This window comes from Physcomitrium patens, chromosome 16 (genome assembly GCF_059467195.1).
Source record: "Physcomitrium patens ecotype Gransden chromosome 16, ASM5946719v1, whole genome shotgun sequence".
NCBI lineage: Eukaryota > Viridiplantae > Streptophyta > Bryopsida > Funariales > Funariaceae > Physcomitrium > Physcomitrium patens.
The window spans coordinates 4627535-4644188 of NC_143425.1; the positions used below are offsets into that span (position 1 = coordinate 4627535).

Genomic DNA, 16654 nt, shown 5'->3' on the forward strand with positions numbered 1-16654 from the left:
AGGATTTTGAATAAATTATTCTTTAAATTTAAGTCTATAAAATCTATGATTTTTGTAGTGAGTTAGAATTCTATGCAGTTGAATTTTTTTTCGAAGGACATTTACACTTTCTTTCTTACAAGTATGGATGAAGTTATTGAAATTAAATTTGGTTTTAGTTATTTAAGCTTAAACATTTTTATGGTTACTGCATGACTTTTTCAAATGTATTTTTTTTTTTTCATTATGTACTAAGTGTAACATTGATGAATATATTTGTATGCAAATGTCTTTCAAAAATGTGAAAATATATACATTCTTAGGAGAGAAGGTGAGAGGTTGCAACTTTCAAACCTTGTGATTGGTTAAAATTACGAAGTATCTTTTAGTTGGCTTTATACTTGAAAAAAATAGCTAAAATGTTGCGAGCTAAAAAAAAATGAAATAGAATGCATTTTTTCTTGTAGTATATAAATAGTTTTGTTGCTTATAAATTATGCTTGAACCAATCAAAGAGATGGCTTTTACAAAAATTTAAGAAGTTGTGTAAAACATTACTAAAATATGTATAAATTTTAGATAAAGATATATCTATTTCTATTTTTAAAATCTACATTTAAAATATAAGTAACCATTTTTTAAATAACATAAAAGATAAGAAAATTTATGTTTATTTCATGAATTATTTTTGCTTTATACTATTTCTAAAGAAGGAGGTTTTTAAAAAATAACTTTTGCTCAATAAGCATGAAACATTCATAATGCTTTTAGACCATAACCTTTCAATGTAGGCTTCTAGGTTTAAAGACTCTTTATGTATTATGTTCTCACCCCATTAACTATTTGGAATGGTACTTTCTGATAAGGATATCAAAAAAATAATTCATATTAAATAATAATAATAATATAAATAAAACCAACAAACAAACAAACAAACAAAATTTCCTTTTCATTGTATTCACATTTAACCTTTCATCTAAAAGTTATATTAGGGCAATGGTCAAGATGGATGAATGAAGCAAACAGATAACAGAAACAATCCACGCCATTTCATCCACGATACCGGGGGTTAATACCCGGGCGAGAACCGACGTAGGCGCATCGTGGCGGTGCATGCGTACGTCGCCGCGGCGCTCGCCATTCTCGGCAGCTCCGGAGTAATAACTTCGCCGACCGCTCATCGCATGGCCGCATGTCCGGCATTGCATTGCGTTGTCAGCGATCGACTTGGACGACCGATTCCTTGTGTCATGCGCCTTCTGGCGAGCTCTCTCTCGACGTCTGGGACCCTGTGTGTCATGAGCGGTTATGGAAATTGTGTGTCGTGGAGCTGCTCTGGATTGCGTTTCTTTTTGCTCGTTCTGGCCTCAGAGGGATTTGCTGGCGTAGTTTCTTCGAACGAGGAGGGTTTGCGTTGTGTCAAATTTTCGTGGTATCGAACCCTGCCGCGATCTTCGTGGCTGTTTGAACGTAAAGGAGGACCTCGGAGCTCGAGTAGTTTATCCGCGTCGTTGAGTGTTGGAAGCGGTTCGGAATTCGTGGCGAGGGTGGTTGACGGCGAGGCGGCAGGCTGTCCGGGGGGGGGGGGGGTGGTTATGAATCGTGTAGAGATCATGTGCAGCCATTCTAGGTTTTGAGGTTGTTTAATTTCTTGTAGGTTTTGGTGCGGGTTTTTGTGGTTGCGGTAACCATTCTCCATGTAGAACCCACTTTCGAATACTTTCGAAAAGCTTAGAAGCATAACCTCGTCGTTGTTGCTCGTTGCTTGCTCACGGACTGTTACGAAAGTGCTTTTAAGTTATTCTGTCATATTGCTGCGAGGCAATTATATTGATCCCTTAATTTTTTAGACGTAACTTGACACTGCTTGGCATACCACTATCGTTGTTATGAGTTAGAGTATGCTGGACTCAAGATTGCACCGGAAAGAAGGATCGAAGATAGTCACTTCAGGTCAAAAGCATCTCCAAAGCATTATTGAGTTCAATCAGCCGTAAACATGCCTTCAGTTTCAGGGGAATCGGGGTTACTTGACAGGATTGGGAGCCAAAGGGAGGTGGTAGTCTCTTTGGGTTGTCTCTCCCTCGTTCTTCTCACACTTCTTTTTGGCCGTGGAAGCGCTGACGTGCTTCTTCTGAATACAAGAAATGAATCTCGATCTTTTCCAGACATGGAAGCTGCCTTCGGTTGGTCCCTGCGCATTCTTTCTCCTATTACATGCTGTCTTTGAAATTACGTTGATTTCATACATATAATGTTCTGGATGTGTTGAATAAGATGTTCTCGTCATATCCTGATATCGGGCATTTGTATTTCTGCAGCTCGTCCCATACCAGATGAAGGTGTGTCTGGGATTTTACACGTAGCAAATCCACTTGACGCATGTACCCCTCTTAAGAACGACATTCCGAAGGGCGAGCGATTACCTCCTTTTGTTGTGATATCAAGGGGTACCTGTAATTTTGATAAGAAGGTGAGAAATGCTCAAAAGGCCGGGTTTCAGGCTGCTATTGTGTACAATACTATAGACTTCATCGACGAATTGGTCACAAGTAAGCACTCTGGTGGAATCACCTTTATTTCTGTGTGCTGGTTTTGAAGGTTTTGTTTACACGTTTCTATGCAACTGGGCACCAAATTGCACAGGGCCATCATTTGACAGCAAATGCTAGTGGTAGCAACTCTTCTGTCAAACGCATTGTATTACACTATTCAAATCTTCTTGGCTGCATATGCAACCTCAGTGATTAATAAGCTAGAGGGATCCATTGCACACCGTACAGATCACTTTATAGACATTGTGCATGTAATCTTTTACTAATTATGGGAATATTCCTCCATTACCCGTCTCTATGCCTGAGATTATTGTTGTTCGTGACGTCGATTGCTAATTGCTTTCTTCATTTTTGCAGTGTCAGGCTCAGATGAGGATATTGACATATATGCGGTATTTGTCTCTTGGATTACTGGCCAAGCTCTCTTGGGTGCTGTGGGAGAAAATAACACATGTACATTACTACCAGCTGTTAAGGACAATGCCTGGTCAATCACAGTTTTTTCTTCGATCACTTTTCTTGCAGTGTCAGCGGTGTTGTCAACATTTTTCTTTGTTCGACGTGATAGATTACGGGGTCTTGGTTCTCGGCTCTTATCTCGAGAACTATCTAGAATGGATGCTCGGGATGTGGATGCACTTCCTACATTCGTTTTCAAAGGCGCCGGTAGTGATGAAGCTGGTACTGGAGAGACATGTGCAATCTGCTTGGAGGACTATGAGAGCGGAGAAAAGCTGCGACATTTGCCTTGTCACCATGGTATGCTTTTCCACTGAACCTAACATTGCGGACTTGATTACTACAATTCAGTAGATGCCGGATGTCCACTGTATTATTGCATTCATGTCTTGATTCTACGTATTATGATTATTTGTAACCAATTAATTTGTGTTATAGTGTATCTCCAATTATCATATTACTTTGCATATAGGATCTCCAGTTTCTGAAATGTGATATTTATTGAAGTTTTCTGCAACGCTATGACAATCGTAATAATTTAAAATTTCATATATCAAGTGGGGAAGGCTTATTGATTGTGCTGAATATTCTCTTATGTGTCACCTGCAGACTTTCATGTCGGATGCATAGATCAGTGGCTACTCACGCGGAAGCCTTTCTGTCCAATTTGCAAGCAGGATGCAAACGTTACACCCGCTTACCCAGCTGCTACAGAGACAACTCCTTTGCTCGTTTCCCCTGTTGTCTCTATTCCCGTCACGTCTTCAGCAGCTACGCAAACGTCACCAGTAGCCTCTCCTGCCGATCATACCCCCGAGTCGTCATATGCAAACGTGTCGGGAGAAGATCTGTGTTAACTTCTGTGTCAAATATCTGACTTTCAGAAAGACATCAAGTGGCAGAAATCGTTACGGGGCGAGGTGTGCCACATGAGTTTTTACAGATTGGACTCTAATTAAGTTCATTCATGTATGTTAGGAAGGATGCAGTACACATCAAGGTTCCTACCACTTCAATGGCGCGCCATGCAGGTGAAGATGGCTAGCAAGTGATGTTTGTGGTTTTCGTAGCTTCCTTCAATATCTCTTATTGAAGATGATGATACGAAGGATGTGAATATTGGCGGGACAGTTTATTGTAGAGCATTGGGTATGTTCTGGTGTACAATAGATGTGATTCGAGCAAGCTGTTAGAGCTGTTGCAATACTGGTGCAACGAGGAGGAGACTTAAGCTAGTTTGTGTATTTACATAGGTTTTTAATTCGACCATCCGCCTGCTTTTGTTTATGTTGTCTGTGTAGACTCCAGTATCCAATTGTGTGCACATCGACACACATAGCCGTCGTAGTGCCCTTCTCTATTCATTCGATTAAAATTCAACTCTTAGCAATTGCCAGGCATGAAGGAAAGGAACAGTGTACCCAATTTTGTTAGTATTTTTTTTGATGACATGTTTAGAATTGAGATTGTGCGAGGGTTAACAGGAATCACTTGCAACTGAGATTTTGTAAGATACAAATTTGTGGGAGTAGTGAGCAATAAGTGTATTGTAAGGGCAAGAGTAAAAAGGGACGGTAAACTTAAATTAGTTAGGAGTGATTTAAAATGTTCATATTAGTTAACATCCAATTTTTATACCAATTTTTACATCAGGTTGTCCAATGTGGAAAGTTGTGTCAAAACTTGTATATAAAATTTTGAACTTTGATTTAATTCTACATACTAAGTTATTTCCAACTATAGGTGTTCTTTGAAAATTACCGTGCACATTCGTACAATAGCTATATTTATTAGAACAATGACATTTATATAGAAGAAAGTAGGGAGTGGATTATATTGGGTGTTGTTCCTACCGTGTTACACGTTTCTTTTCATGAAACTTGCAAAACATCACTTTCAACACTGTAAAACACACATCTGTGTCAGACAACTCTTCACTCACCTTACTCCACCTAAATTTCACACTGCAGTACGCTTTAATCGAGAATAATTTAAGGCCATGTCCAGATGGACTTTTTTTTTATTATGCTATACTATGAAGCAATGTACAGTTCAAATTTTAGCCGCGTCAACCAAGCAATGCAGAGCCTTTAAACCTAAATTTCTAATGTCGTTAGTAAATAGCAAACCAGCCTTTTGGAACTTGAAATGTTCATTTGCTTGGGTGCTCTTCCTCACTGCACTGGATCGGCTTGTATACACTCATCCTATACATAGTCTCACTCATCTGCAACTACTTCCACAGCCACATTCTCTTTTGCTTCCTACCTCGTGCTGCGAAGTCCAAGAACCCTAATTGCCCAGGGCCGAAGGCCTAACCAGTCGATTATTAACCAAAATATTAAGAAAAATATTTGAAACCATAACTTTCCACTGCTGACTACAGGAGGGGGAGCAGTTGAAGCTGCCAAGAGCTCCACTGGCTTGGATGAGTCCAGAGCCTCAGAGGAGTTTAAAACTCTGGAGGAATCCAAAATAGTAGGTGAGCTCAGGTCAAGAATTTCTCTAGGGCTTAATGCAGGAGCTGCTAGACCCCCTGGAGATGACACATGTGAGAAGGACTCCACTGCCCTTGAAGAACTCAAAACCCTGGAGGACTCCAAAATGACTGAAGAATTTGAACGAAGCTCCTGGTCACTGTCAGGGGAAGCTAAAGATGTTAAAGGTAGTACGAGCTCCAATGCCCTTGACGAACTCAGAACTCTGGCCGAATCCCGAACACTAGAAGAAGTCGAAATCCGAGATGAGGCGACTCTTCTTATCAGGGACGTCGCCGTATTGTGAATGTGACGGAACGCCAATTGAGCTTCCAAATTGTCATGCTCCTTCTGGAGCCTGCTCTTCTCAGCCGCGCTGATACTGTTAACCTCAACGCATCCTCTCACCAAACTCTTCGCCGTATTTTTGGCATAGTCCCAGCAATTGGCATTTATCAAGCTGTAATTAGGATTCTCTTTCTTCAAAATAGCGAGGAGAGCTTCCAATTGCATACGCTTCTTCTCACCCCTGTCACAATCGATAGTGAAGCATCGGACGCCCTCGTGCAGCACCGCATCTATTACACTACTCGGAACATGAGTAATATGAATCCCTGCTTTGTCTCCGCCAAGTTTGTGAGCTTTAATGTAAAGAGCTTCAGCACTCGGCTCTCCAGCCTCGATCACAAGAATAAGATAGTCATGGTTGATTAGATCCTTCACCTGCACAAAATCCAGATCCACAACACGCGCACACACACACACACACAATTCAAAGTCTCGCCACCGATTCTTGTCGTACATTCAACGCACCAGAAGTAAAAGAATAGAGCGTGAGAGAACACACACAGATAGCAACTCACAGGTGCGATGCTCGTCACTTGTTCTTGCGACAGAATCTCCTGCTCTTGGTTGACCCTCGCAATGTCCAAACCTTCTTGACAGTAATGGATTTCCTTCAGAGCGAGGCCAGCGTCGTCACAAAGCCTCCTGTACCGCCTGTCTCCCAACTCCGAATTGAGATGCACGTAGTAATCTCCCTCCTGCTCAATTTCACCTCCAGCTACGGAGAACTTGAAGGCGTCCAGCGCCAAACGAGCGAGCACCCTCGCGCTTTTGAAAGAGCTTGGCGAGAGGCTGCCGGACCTGGAGCTGGACAGTGCACGCGATGAGGTGAGGCGAGAGGAGCTCCATCGAGACCTCGCAGCCATGGCTTTCTCCCTCTCTCGAAGATGGTGCCACCCTCTATCCCCTGTCCCCGCGCACCTCCCTTCTTCACAAAGCACGAAGTCGGTGCTGGCCCCAGAGCCCTCCTCTCCACCGACACCACGCGATGTCGCCAACGAATGAACTATTTGGATGAACTTATGTTGATGAGGCGATAATACGACGAATGATGTATCTTAATGAACTCATTGAGTTCTGAATTCGTTAATGATAAAAGTAAAAGTATTCCCACTGTGGACATTTGCTTGACGGTCATTTTGTGGTGGGATATCACACCACAAACAATTGATGTGTAATTTTTTTTAATGAAAATTCCTTCGCGTAGGCTTTCCCTTTCATTTATTTTCAAATTTTTTGAGTTTTCTAAGGATTAAAGTTTTATATGAATAACTAGAGGAAGACCTTTTTAGCAAGCTAAATGAAACACATGCATTCCATTGTTCTTTTGTTCTACTCTTTGCATTTTTATTGAGTTATTAATATATGCTCATACATTTTTCTTCCTGTTTTTCATAAAACATATATATATATATATATATATATATATATATGATTACAAGTAAGAAAAAATTAATCTTGTTATTATTATTTTTGTAACACAAGTCAAGATACTACATTTTACTACTCAAAGTGTGTCGAGCATGAGGCTATGGTGAGAAAGGGGTCCTAATGTGAACAGGGAAACTCCATGAAGGGAGCTTTTTTGTTTAGAATGAGGTTATAGTGTGAATGGGGGCTCGATAACAGCGACGGAGCCCTAGCAGAGAACGCTGTCCATCCTGTCTCTGTCCATCCTGCCTCAACCAATCAATGATTTTTGTGGACAAACAAAAAGACACCATTTTTATTTTTATTTTTATTTTACATAAGTAGACAGTATTATAAAATATTCTAAAACTAAAATTATAAAATTATAAAAGATTTAAGCCACATGTGTGCATAGTATTTGAATTCAAATATTTTGGTTAAATCGTTGATTTTATAGATAAATAAGTTATGGAAGATATCAAATTTGAATCTCTTTAAGAAAGTATTATCATTATTTTGTAAAAACTTAAAGAAAAATCACAATTCTATATTTAATTAATACACACACACACACACACATATATATATATATATATATATATAGTTTTGTTTTTTTATTTTTATGCGAACAAGTTATTAGTAATATTGTTTTGAATATATCATGATCATTTTGTAAGAAAATTTGGATTATATTGTTATAGTAGGTTTTAGTAACTTGTGATTATTACAAGTTATATGTGCATCTAATTTAATACCATCTTAAATTCCTCTAAATGATCCTTGAAATTGTGGGTGTCAAAATAAAAAATAATACCTTATATTAAAATTCATTTCTTAATTTTAGTACTATGCATAGTTTTTTGTAATGGTTAATGATCTTGATTATTAATATAAACTTAAATTATATCATAAAAAGTATTGTGAATTATTTACGTTTTATAAAATAAGACACAAGACAAAGTTTATATCACATTCGAATATATATTTAAAAATATTTAATAAAAAATACAAATAAAATTATTATTACAATTTTGTGATAATAAAATACAATAGTTCTAAAAATAATACTTGTATAATTAAAAAGATTAAATTAATTTATCTATTGAATTTTATTGAGTATTAAATTTTCATACTTGGCTGCCTTAAATAAAATATATAGAAGAATATTAAATCAACCCACCTATGTTCTTACCATTGTGTACTACGTCTTGACCACACTGCCCACTCACTCGACTCCAATATTTCACTCCACTTGAATAATCAAGCCACAAAAAAAGCAAAAAATCTTAATCAATCTAGTCACTTATTTGGCATGCAATTGAATCATACAATACAATTGTGAATTGTGAAGAAGTAAAAGTACTCCAAAGATGTAAAATAGAGAGATTGGTGAGGAATACATGACTTGGTATAGGAAAATAAGACCAAAGGTGAGTAAGTTTAAGTTAAATTTAATTAATTGAAATAATTTTAATATCATTTTAAACTACTTTGTTCAATGTTTTTGCATGTTAAAAATCTAATTATATCTATAAATTATTCTTATTAAATTTTTTTATATATACAAGAATTCTTCTATATTTTTTTATTTATCTAATCTTAAAAGATATATAATAATAATAATAATAATAATAAATTAATTACATTCTTTCTACTTGAAGAAAATATTTAGTGAATTTTTCAAGTATTTAATTCTCATTTTGAAAGATTGTATAATTTTAAGCCCAAATAGTATAATTATATAATTTTTATTCAATTTATGCACAATTCTTTACAAGTTCTATTTTAATCTTACCACCTTCAGTGATATTACAACTATTGGATTATTATAAACATTTAAAATAAAATTTGAATTCTAATTAACAACACTCCAAATAATCTTAAAATATAAATAATCAGAAATAAATTCTACGTTTTTTTAAGTACATCAAACCATAACATCTTTTGAATTGTATAACCAAACTTGTACAGTAACACATTATTTTATATGTACTATAGCTTTTCAATAAGTTTCATCCTTTCTTAGATTTTTTTTGGGTTTTTGATTTTTTTGTTTTTTTTTATTTGAAAATTTAATATGCACAAGTGTCTATGGTGGTAGAAGATTTAGGTTATTTGTAGATTGCATCAAAGGAGTGTAAACATACTCTAGAACGACAAATGTAGCTGCTGCAGCCCCAGGCAGTTGTGGTTTCCTTTGGGGTACCTCTCTTCATAACCTACCTAAATAGAATTGTCTAAATTAGTACTAAATCGACATATATCTGAATTAATCCTTGTGGGGTTCCTGTGGCCTACTGAAATCCTAACATGAAATTGGGTTTGCAGTAAGTAGTAGCTGGAAACGATGAGTTTCAAATGGAGTGAACGCATTGTGGCAATGGGCCACGCTTGTGAGAAATTTGCAAGGGCATGACGGTGGGATGCGCTTCATGTTTTGGAACGCTTTTAAAATCTTCGAAAGTTTGGGTGACGCAGTTGTAGGAAGACAGTGTTGTCGGTGGATGATGCTTGTAGGTGCTTTGAAGTGGAAACTGAGGTAGATGGAGACATGGATGGTCACGACGGGCTTTGAATCTGTATTTTGAATGTTGCGCTCGAGGTGATGCTCGGAAGCCAGACAATTGGCTCGATAGGCACAATGTATGGTGTACAAACCGAATGTTGCGATCGAGCTGAGTGCGTACTCGCAGTTGGCCAAGGTGACGAGTAGAGCTATTTTCGGTGCACTCTGTGACACCTTGTAAGACATCGCCTTTCTGGAAGTTGCCCTCGAGATGCCAGTGCATTTCGTGCAGTTTTGTTGAAGTTAAGTTGAAAATGAAGAAGCATTTCAGGTCTGTTGTGAGGTGGCATTGGGTATAGAAGCAAGGCATTGGGCCTCCTTCCATGCTCAACGCGTGGGCAATATTATTTTTGGACTTTGCCTGCCTTTGGTGATCTCTGCAAGGCAAAGTCCACTCAATTTCAAAATTTGCACTTCCATGTGTAAGAGATCAAAGCACTTTATGACCTTTCACAAGAAGTCATAAAAAGAGTTTTTTTAGTAAATAGGCAAGTGACCTTTCATAGGAGGTCACAATATAACTTAATGACTTCATATTGCAAGTCAAATGTCTATCAAATACTCAACTCGATCGCGACATTTGGTTTGTACACTGTACATTGTCACGATTGAGTCGAGTATATAACAAACATAGATTGTATCTTTTGTCAACTTTATGATTAGATTTTTTGAACATAGGGATGATAACAAAGATAAAATAATGAGTATAGAATAAAAAATTTAAAACATCAAACAATTTTACAACAAAAGGATAATGGTATTATGTTTTATTGGTATAGGCGGAATAGAAAAGATTATGTTGACAAAGATTACATTTGATGACATGAGACATATGTATGGTATGATTTCAGCGATGCGGGGAAGTCGGAGGCGAAGGCTCGCGAGACCTTCTTAACTCTTTGCTTATGCAGTCCTGAGGATCTGTTTCCATGCCCACGTGTTCACGCGTTGCTTACCTATGGAGTTTCGTGCTCTGCGTCTGCGTTATTTCTACTCTCCCGGGGGGGTAGTTTTCAACTGTTTCTTCCATGACTTGCTTGTGCCCGAAGTTTCTAAGCACCTCGTGGCCTCAAAGTGCCGTATGACAGGGGTTTTCGTGATGTAGTGTTGATGAGTTGGAGTGCACCTGTACCTGCTCTGTAAGGATCGACACCGGATACATCGTGCCGTGTCTCTCCATTTCCTTTGCCGAGGCACAATCTGCATTTCTTCTGTGGTTGAGGTAACAATTAAAACAGAGGCATCACGTATGTACAATAGGATCCAGTGTTTGCGTCCAAATAAGGCACAGAACGTGCAGGTTTTGCTGGCATCCGATTAGCTTGTTCATAAACAGTCACTTGTACCTTTTATTTTATGTGCATTTAGTTTAGTTCTAATGACTAAGCTTGGTTAAGTTAGCATCAGGTGTTTCGAGAAGGGGAAGTAGAAGAGTATTATTTTACTGCAATCGGAGTTGGGAAGGACACCTGCAAATTGTACTGTAGTTTCTGTCTCCTCGGTCCATGTCCTTGCTGACTCGATCCGGACGCTGCCTCTGCTTTGTCAGTGGAATAATACTTGTAAATTTGGAATAGAGGAATCCATAACATTGCGGAGGACGGGTTCGTGAGGGCATGTATGTTCTGAGTGCCGTGTTTGCACTAGTTTTCTTCGGATCGTACTTCTGTCCGGACATTGGTAGGTTTGCTTCAAATTGTGCCAATTTTTTGCAACAAGGTGGAGGCTGATTTGTCACCGATCTTTGTTAGATTTGACTTCATCTATTTCTATGGATATAATTTAGAAAGGATATTGACGTTTAGGTTTGATCGTAGTGCACATTTCATTAGTCTCATACAAACTATCATGTGCAACCACTGATGTGTCGATGCTAGATAATTTCTCTCAGTTACGCTGGTTATGGATACCTTCTCAGCTTATGCATTCTTTGATAGTACTGACTCTACTTTTCTGCTTTTTTGCCGATCTTGGATATCAGAGATATGTATTTGTAGAGTAGATCGATCTGGTGCGTGCTTTGGCGAGTTACGATTGAGTAAATCTGCCAATTCAAACAATGGGTTCCACGAGTAAGGTATCCGCAGGAGACGGTGGTGCCGTACTTGAAGATGTACCGCACCTTACTGACTGGCTTCCCGACCTGCCGGTAATCATCCCAAGTCGTGGAATGGGCTCTTACGAAACAGGGTTTGATGTTGAGCGACTTGGTGATATTTGCAGTCTTTTCGCACCGATCGGGCGTCGTTCTTTTCTGTGATGGATGTCTGTAATGTATATGTATTGCTATTACGGTATGTCAGAGAGCTTGAGGCCGTGGATGCATGCGGTTCACCTGGTGGTTGATTCCTTGTCGACACATTGGCTTTTGGCAATCTGATATGGTCTCCCAGGCTTTTGCACCTCTAGATGTGGCTTGAGGAGATGAGAACTTTATTCAGGAGGCTTTGAACGAAGTATGCACCTTTTATATGCATTTGGATATGTATACATGTATATATATGTTTGGCGTCAACTCACTTGTTTCTTCACCTCGTGGACAGACATACGAAAATCCATTGAAGCACAATCCAGCATACGCGGCCGTGAGGTGATCTCAATCATCAGTGGATCTCAAGTGATATGTATCATCAGACAATATTGCGCTCCTTAATTTGCACATTAGGAAATTTACAGGCTACTTCAAGCACATAAAGTTGCCCTACTCGGGAATTAAAGCTATTAATCAGTACATATTCTCGTCTGGGTTGCAGGCAGTATTTTATCGAGGACACAGATGTCGTTGCCAAAGATGTAAGCTCGGCCCCGAAACCTGGCAGCCTCACACTGTTTAGGAAAGTCGAACATGACTGACGTTTAGTTTGAACTTTTTCTTTGATGTTTTGGCTCTGTGTTACAGTCGTTTTTATGTTTATTGAACTATCAAACAGGAACATGAAAGCTTCGGTTTTCATGATAAGTATGATGAACTCAAGGGGGATCATGTATGCACTGGCAGGTGGTAGTAAATATCAACACTGCTGGGGATGGTGTTCATTTCAGACGTGCAGGACCTCGTGATAAGGTTCTTAATATCCATTACTCTTCTCTTGATTTTTAGGTAATTTGAATACATACCAAGCTAATTTACTGTCAAGAAGTGCCTTTTTAAGTGACTTCCACTTTTGACATTTCGTGACACTCTTTCCTTGTCCGCAGATATACTTCCAGTCGGAGGATGTGAAGGCATGCATTGTAACTTGTGGAGGATTATGCCCCGGAATCAATACTGTGATTCGTGAGATTGTCTGTGGTCTGTGGACGCAATATGGTGTGCGCGAAATCTTTGGTATTGATGTAAGTAACAAGCCATCCATCAAAAATGTCATTCTTTTATTGATCTCGAATGTTGCGTCACTACCTTTTCAGGGTTACGAGTACATATGATAACTGCGTCAAATTTAAACCTGGTTTCAACAATGCATAGTATAATAAGTCTTTAATAAGTGGAAAACGTAAAGCTTAACTCGAAATTACATTGCGCTCTCAGGGAGGATACAAAGGATTTTACTCTCGGAACACAATCTCTCTCAATCCTAAAGTTGTGAGTGATATTCATAAACGAGGAGGCACGTTTTTGAAATCTTCACGTGGTGGACACGACACCAAAAAAATTGTTGATTCTATTGAAGACCGTGAATTCAATCAGGTAACTCAATTCTTGTTGTTAGTAGTTTAAAATGGTCATAAAGGTTTAATCTCAATCGTCTTTCGAACTCGTTTTTCAGTGGACCAATGAGTGGAAAGAGCTTGGCACGAACAAGTTTAAGAACTAGTTTCAGCTCTTCTGCTATTTACATATCTCATCCTTTCTGGTTATTCTTTGCTCGGTGAGGGTGTGAATAATAAAAGTTTCTAAAGGAGATGGTATCTTGAGACTTTAAGGTAGGGTTCAAATTTAGTGCCAACCATGAAAGATTCACATTTCAGGGATCATTTTACTGAGACAGCTGATTTGCTTCAGGTTTATATTATTGGAGGTGATGGCACTCACAAAGGGGCTTCCGCTATCCACGAGGTATGTGCACGCTATGATCTTTAAACCCCTGATTCCTTGTGCTAAAGAAAACACCTTCCATCATGTTTTCTTCATTCCTGTAGAAATGCTTCCAGCTAAGTGTGGAATTCAGCACCACAGGCTCAGCCTGATCGTCATTAACATTCTGTGTGCTTACCAATATCGTGCATGTTTGACTTGGTTCGATTGCAGCAGTGATGCTTTCGAAATTTACGTGGAAATGTGATTGGTTTCACCTGTAGGAGTGCAAGAAGAGGGGTCTGAAGGTTGCGGTTGCGGGCATTCCCAAAACAATCGATAATGATCTCGATGTACGTTTTAGACACGGAAATTCAACAACACGATGGAATTCTCTGTTTTTCAATGGATTGAATTGTGTGGGTTTCTGATTGTAGGTTAAGCAACACAAGAGCTGAATGGAAAATATGGTGCACGTTTGGCAGGTCATAGACAAATCATTTGGTTTTGATACCGCAGTTGAAGAAGCACAGCGTGCAATTAATGCTGCGCACGTGGAAGCTGAGAGTGTTCATAATGGCATTGGATTGGTCAAGCTTATGGGACGATACAGTGGTATGAAATTTTGTTGAAGAAACGTCGGATTCTGTGAAATCATTTAGAATTAGATTCGTCTTGACAACCCCATTGCTCTTTCTGTCTATATTGGAGATGACGCCTTGAAATACTGAAATGCTAGTATCTGAGAAAAACTTTTTAATTGATGCAGGTTACATTGCTTTGTATGCCACTCTTGCAAGTCGTGATGTGGTAATTCTGTCTTTCTGATAAATTCTCAAACTACTTTAACTCCTTCGTGGAATGTACCTCAATGGGATGAAACAAGTGCAATTTATAAAGCAAGTAGTGGCAAACTCGCAAGCCTTTTTTCATCCATCAGGATTGGAGTTCATTAAAATTTGTGAATGCAGGACTTATGCTTGATTCCAGAAGTGCCGTTCTACTTACTCGGGCCAGGTGGACTGATCGAGTATGTTCACCATAGATTAAAAGAAAATGGTCACATGGTCATCGTGGTGGCTGAGGGTGCTGGACAAGAATTGATCGCTGAGAGCATGGGGTCTTTCAAAAATCTCAATGATGCATCTGGAAATAAATTACTTCTTGATGTCGGTTTATGGCTCTGTCAAAATCTGAAGGTGAGGGTCAGTTTTTAAAGTGATGTTTATTCAGTTTACCTTAGAAGTAAGCATTTTGTTGACACTTTTGAGCCAGTTCTCGAGTCTGACATCTATTCATGCTAGGGGTATATTCTTCTGGTTTTTATTCTACAGTTGCTTGCATCTCCTCATGGAACTAAATCCACTCTTCATCTCTTGACCTGAAATTGCAGGAACATTTTCTCAAGGAATTTAAGGAGCCGCTGAACTTGAAATACATAGGTGGCCATATGCCCAGTTGAAAACTTTTGGTTTTTTCTTTGCTGCTTGGTTCTCGTGCTTCTATATTCATGAAATTCCTTTTAGTCGTTTTTAGGCTTGAATATGAGTACTCACCACATGATTCTGCAGATCCAACGTACATGATTCGAGCTGTTCCAAGCAATGCTTCTGACAACGTGTACTGCACTTTGCTTGCTCATAGCGCCATCCATGGAGCTATGGCAGGGTATTGCGGTTTCACTGTTGGACCTGTTAACGTCAGACATTGCTATATCCCAATACCAGTAAGATCTTTAATAACACATACTATCTGCTGGGTCAGTTAAATAGTTTTTGTGATAAATTTCTGATTCATGTAGACGCGTTAGACATTATTCACAGGCAACAGTTTCAAGGTAATCCATACATTCCTATCCTGTTGGTTATTTGTAAGCTGCTCTTTACTTTTCTTTTGCTGTTGGAGTCTTATCCTACCACGTTTTGACAGCGAGTGGTGGCGAAGTCGCGACACGTAAACGTAGCTGATCGCATGTGGGCGCGGCTAATGTCATCAACCAACCAACCAAGCTTTTCTCAATACAACGAAATAATTATACAGAAGCGTCAAGAGGAAGCTTTGAGGGGAGGTGGTGCACCAACATCTGCAAACGGCACCACCACAATGGTAATTTGCCATAGTCAGGTTCATTCTTTGTGAAAAAATTAAAATTGAATCGCCGTTCTGAGGCGCAATTTGTATGTTCCACAACTGTTCTCGTAACAAGTTTAATCTCAATGTCTTCATACCTGTACATCCTCACACATTGCGTCAATAAATCCAAGTCGTCCTTAGGCTGTAATCCTGATTAATGTTTTTCCTCTTTCTCTCTCTGCACCAGAAAGCCAATGTTGATGAGCACTCGCACGAAGTTACAGCCGAGAAACCAACCGATGTAATTGAAACCGGCAACAGACAAGGATTTCCGAAGGATCAGACGGAGATTTCCACACAAACGACGCCTGCGGAGGCATAGCAGCTTCGTGATCGGAAAGCTCCTCGACTTTTCGCCACGACGTTCTTTCGTTTATAAGCGGAAATCCGCGCAATTTAGATCGTAGATAATCCACTTTCCTGCTAGAAAGTACTATCTTTCCTCCTTAACTTTCTTGTTGGTTCAAATAAGTGGGTCATGAGTAAATTGTAGTGATCACAAACTACACGAGAACCAGTTGATAGCGGCTGTGTAAACATCAAATTGGCATATGTGATTGGCAACTGCGTAGATTAGAAATTTTATATGAACTTATTTGAATTATTTTAAAGTTTGACATTTAATGTATGCAAAAACATGAAATTACTTCAAATTTAATATAGTTTTGTTCCTCTGGATCAATTAACACTAGAGTAGTATAAATGTTAAGGTTCT

General features: G+C 38.9%; 2 protein-coding genes and 1 pseudogene across 3 annotated transcripts; 2 read left to right on the forward strand and 1 right to left on the reverse strand.

The window, feature by feature from the left end:
• The first annotated feature begins 1131 nt into the window (after positions 1-1131).
• Positions 1132-4280, forward strand: LOC112293535 (receptor homology region, transmembrane domain- and RING domain-containing protein 1). Its single transcript, XM_024543065.3, has 4 exons — positions 1132-2165; positions 2301-2531; positions 2892-3293; positions 3603-4280. Exons 1-4 carry the CDS (start codon positions 1979-1981, stop codon positions 3848-3850), a joined length of 1068 nt encoding a protein of 355 aa, XP_024398833.1. The 5' UTR covers positions 1132-1978; the 3' UTR covers positions 3851-4280.
• A 688-nt stretch (positions 4281-4968) lies between these two features.
• LOC112293026 (uncharacterized) lies at positions 4969-11383 on the reverse strand. The gene is made up of 4 exons (XM_024542058.3): positions 11261-11383; positions 10924-11002; positions 6334-6821; positions 4969-6193 (listed from the first exon to the last, which is right to left on the reverse strand). The coding sequence occupies exons 1-4, from the start codon at positions 11381-11383 to the stop codon at positions 5258-5260; spliced, it is 1626 nt and encodes a 541-aa protein (XP_024397826.3). The 3' UTR covers positions 4969-5257.
• Positions 11271-16630, forward strand: LOC112293534 (ATP-dependent 6-phosphofructokinase 6-like; annotated as a pseudogene). The gene is made up of 16 exons (XR_002973056.3): positions 11271-11471; positions 11773-11940; positions 12335-12381; positions 12545-12584; positions 12790-12855; positions 12990-13127; positions 13321-13479; positions 13795-13848; positions 14091-14159; positions 14292-14421; positions 14576-14616; positions 14778-15005; positions 15200-15248; positions 15378-15532; positions 15736-15912; positions 16127-16630. The product of XR_002973056.3 is annotated as an ATP-dependent 6-phosphofructokinase 6-like (transcript).
• Positions 16631-16654: the final 24 nt, after the last annotated feature.

Coding starts and splice junctions, on each gene's coding strand:
- LOC112293535 (XM_024543065.3), top strand. CDS start 1,979: ATGCCTTCAGTTTCAGGGGAATCGGGGTTACTTGACAGGATTGGGAGC. Junction 2,166..2,300: donor AGACATGGAAGCTGCCTTCG/GTTGGTCCCTGC, acceptor GTATTTCTGCAG/CTCGTCCCATACCAGATGAA. Junction 3,294..3,602: donor ACATTTGCCTTGTCACCATG/GTATGCTTTTCC, acceptor TGTCACCTGCAG/ACTTTCATGTCGGATGCATA.
- LOC112293026 (XM_024542058.3), bottom strand. CDS start 11,383: ATGTTATGGATTCCTCTATTCCAAATTTACAAGTATTATTCCACTGAC. Junction 6,822..10,923: donor TGTCGATCCTTACAGAGCAG/GTACAGGTGCAC, acceptor TCATCCAAATAG/TTCATTCGTTGGCGACATCG. Junction 6,194..6,333: donor AAGTGACGAGCATCGCACCT/GTGAGTTGCTAT, acceptor GATTTTGTGCAG/GTGAAGGATCTAATCAACCA.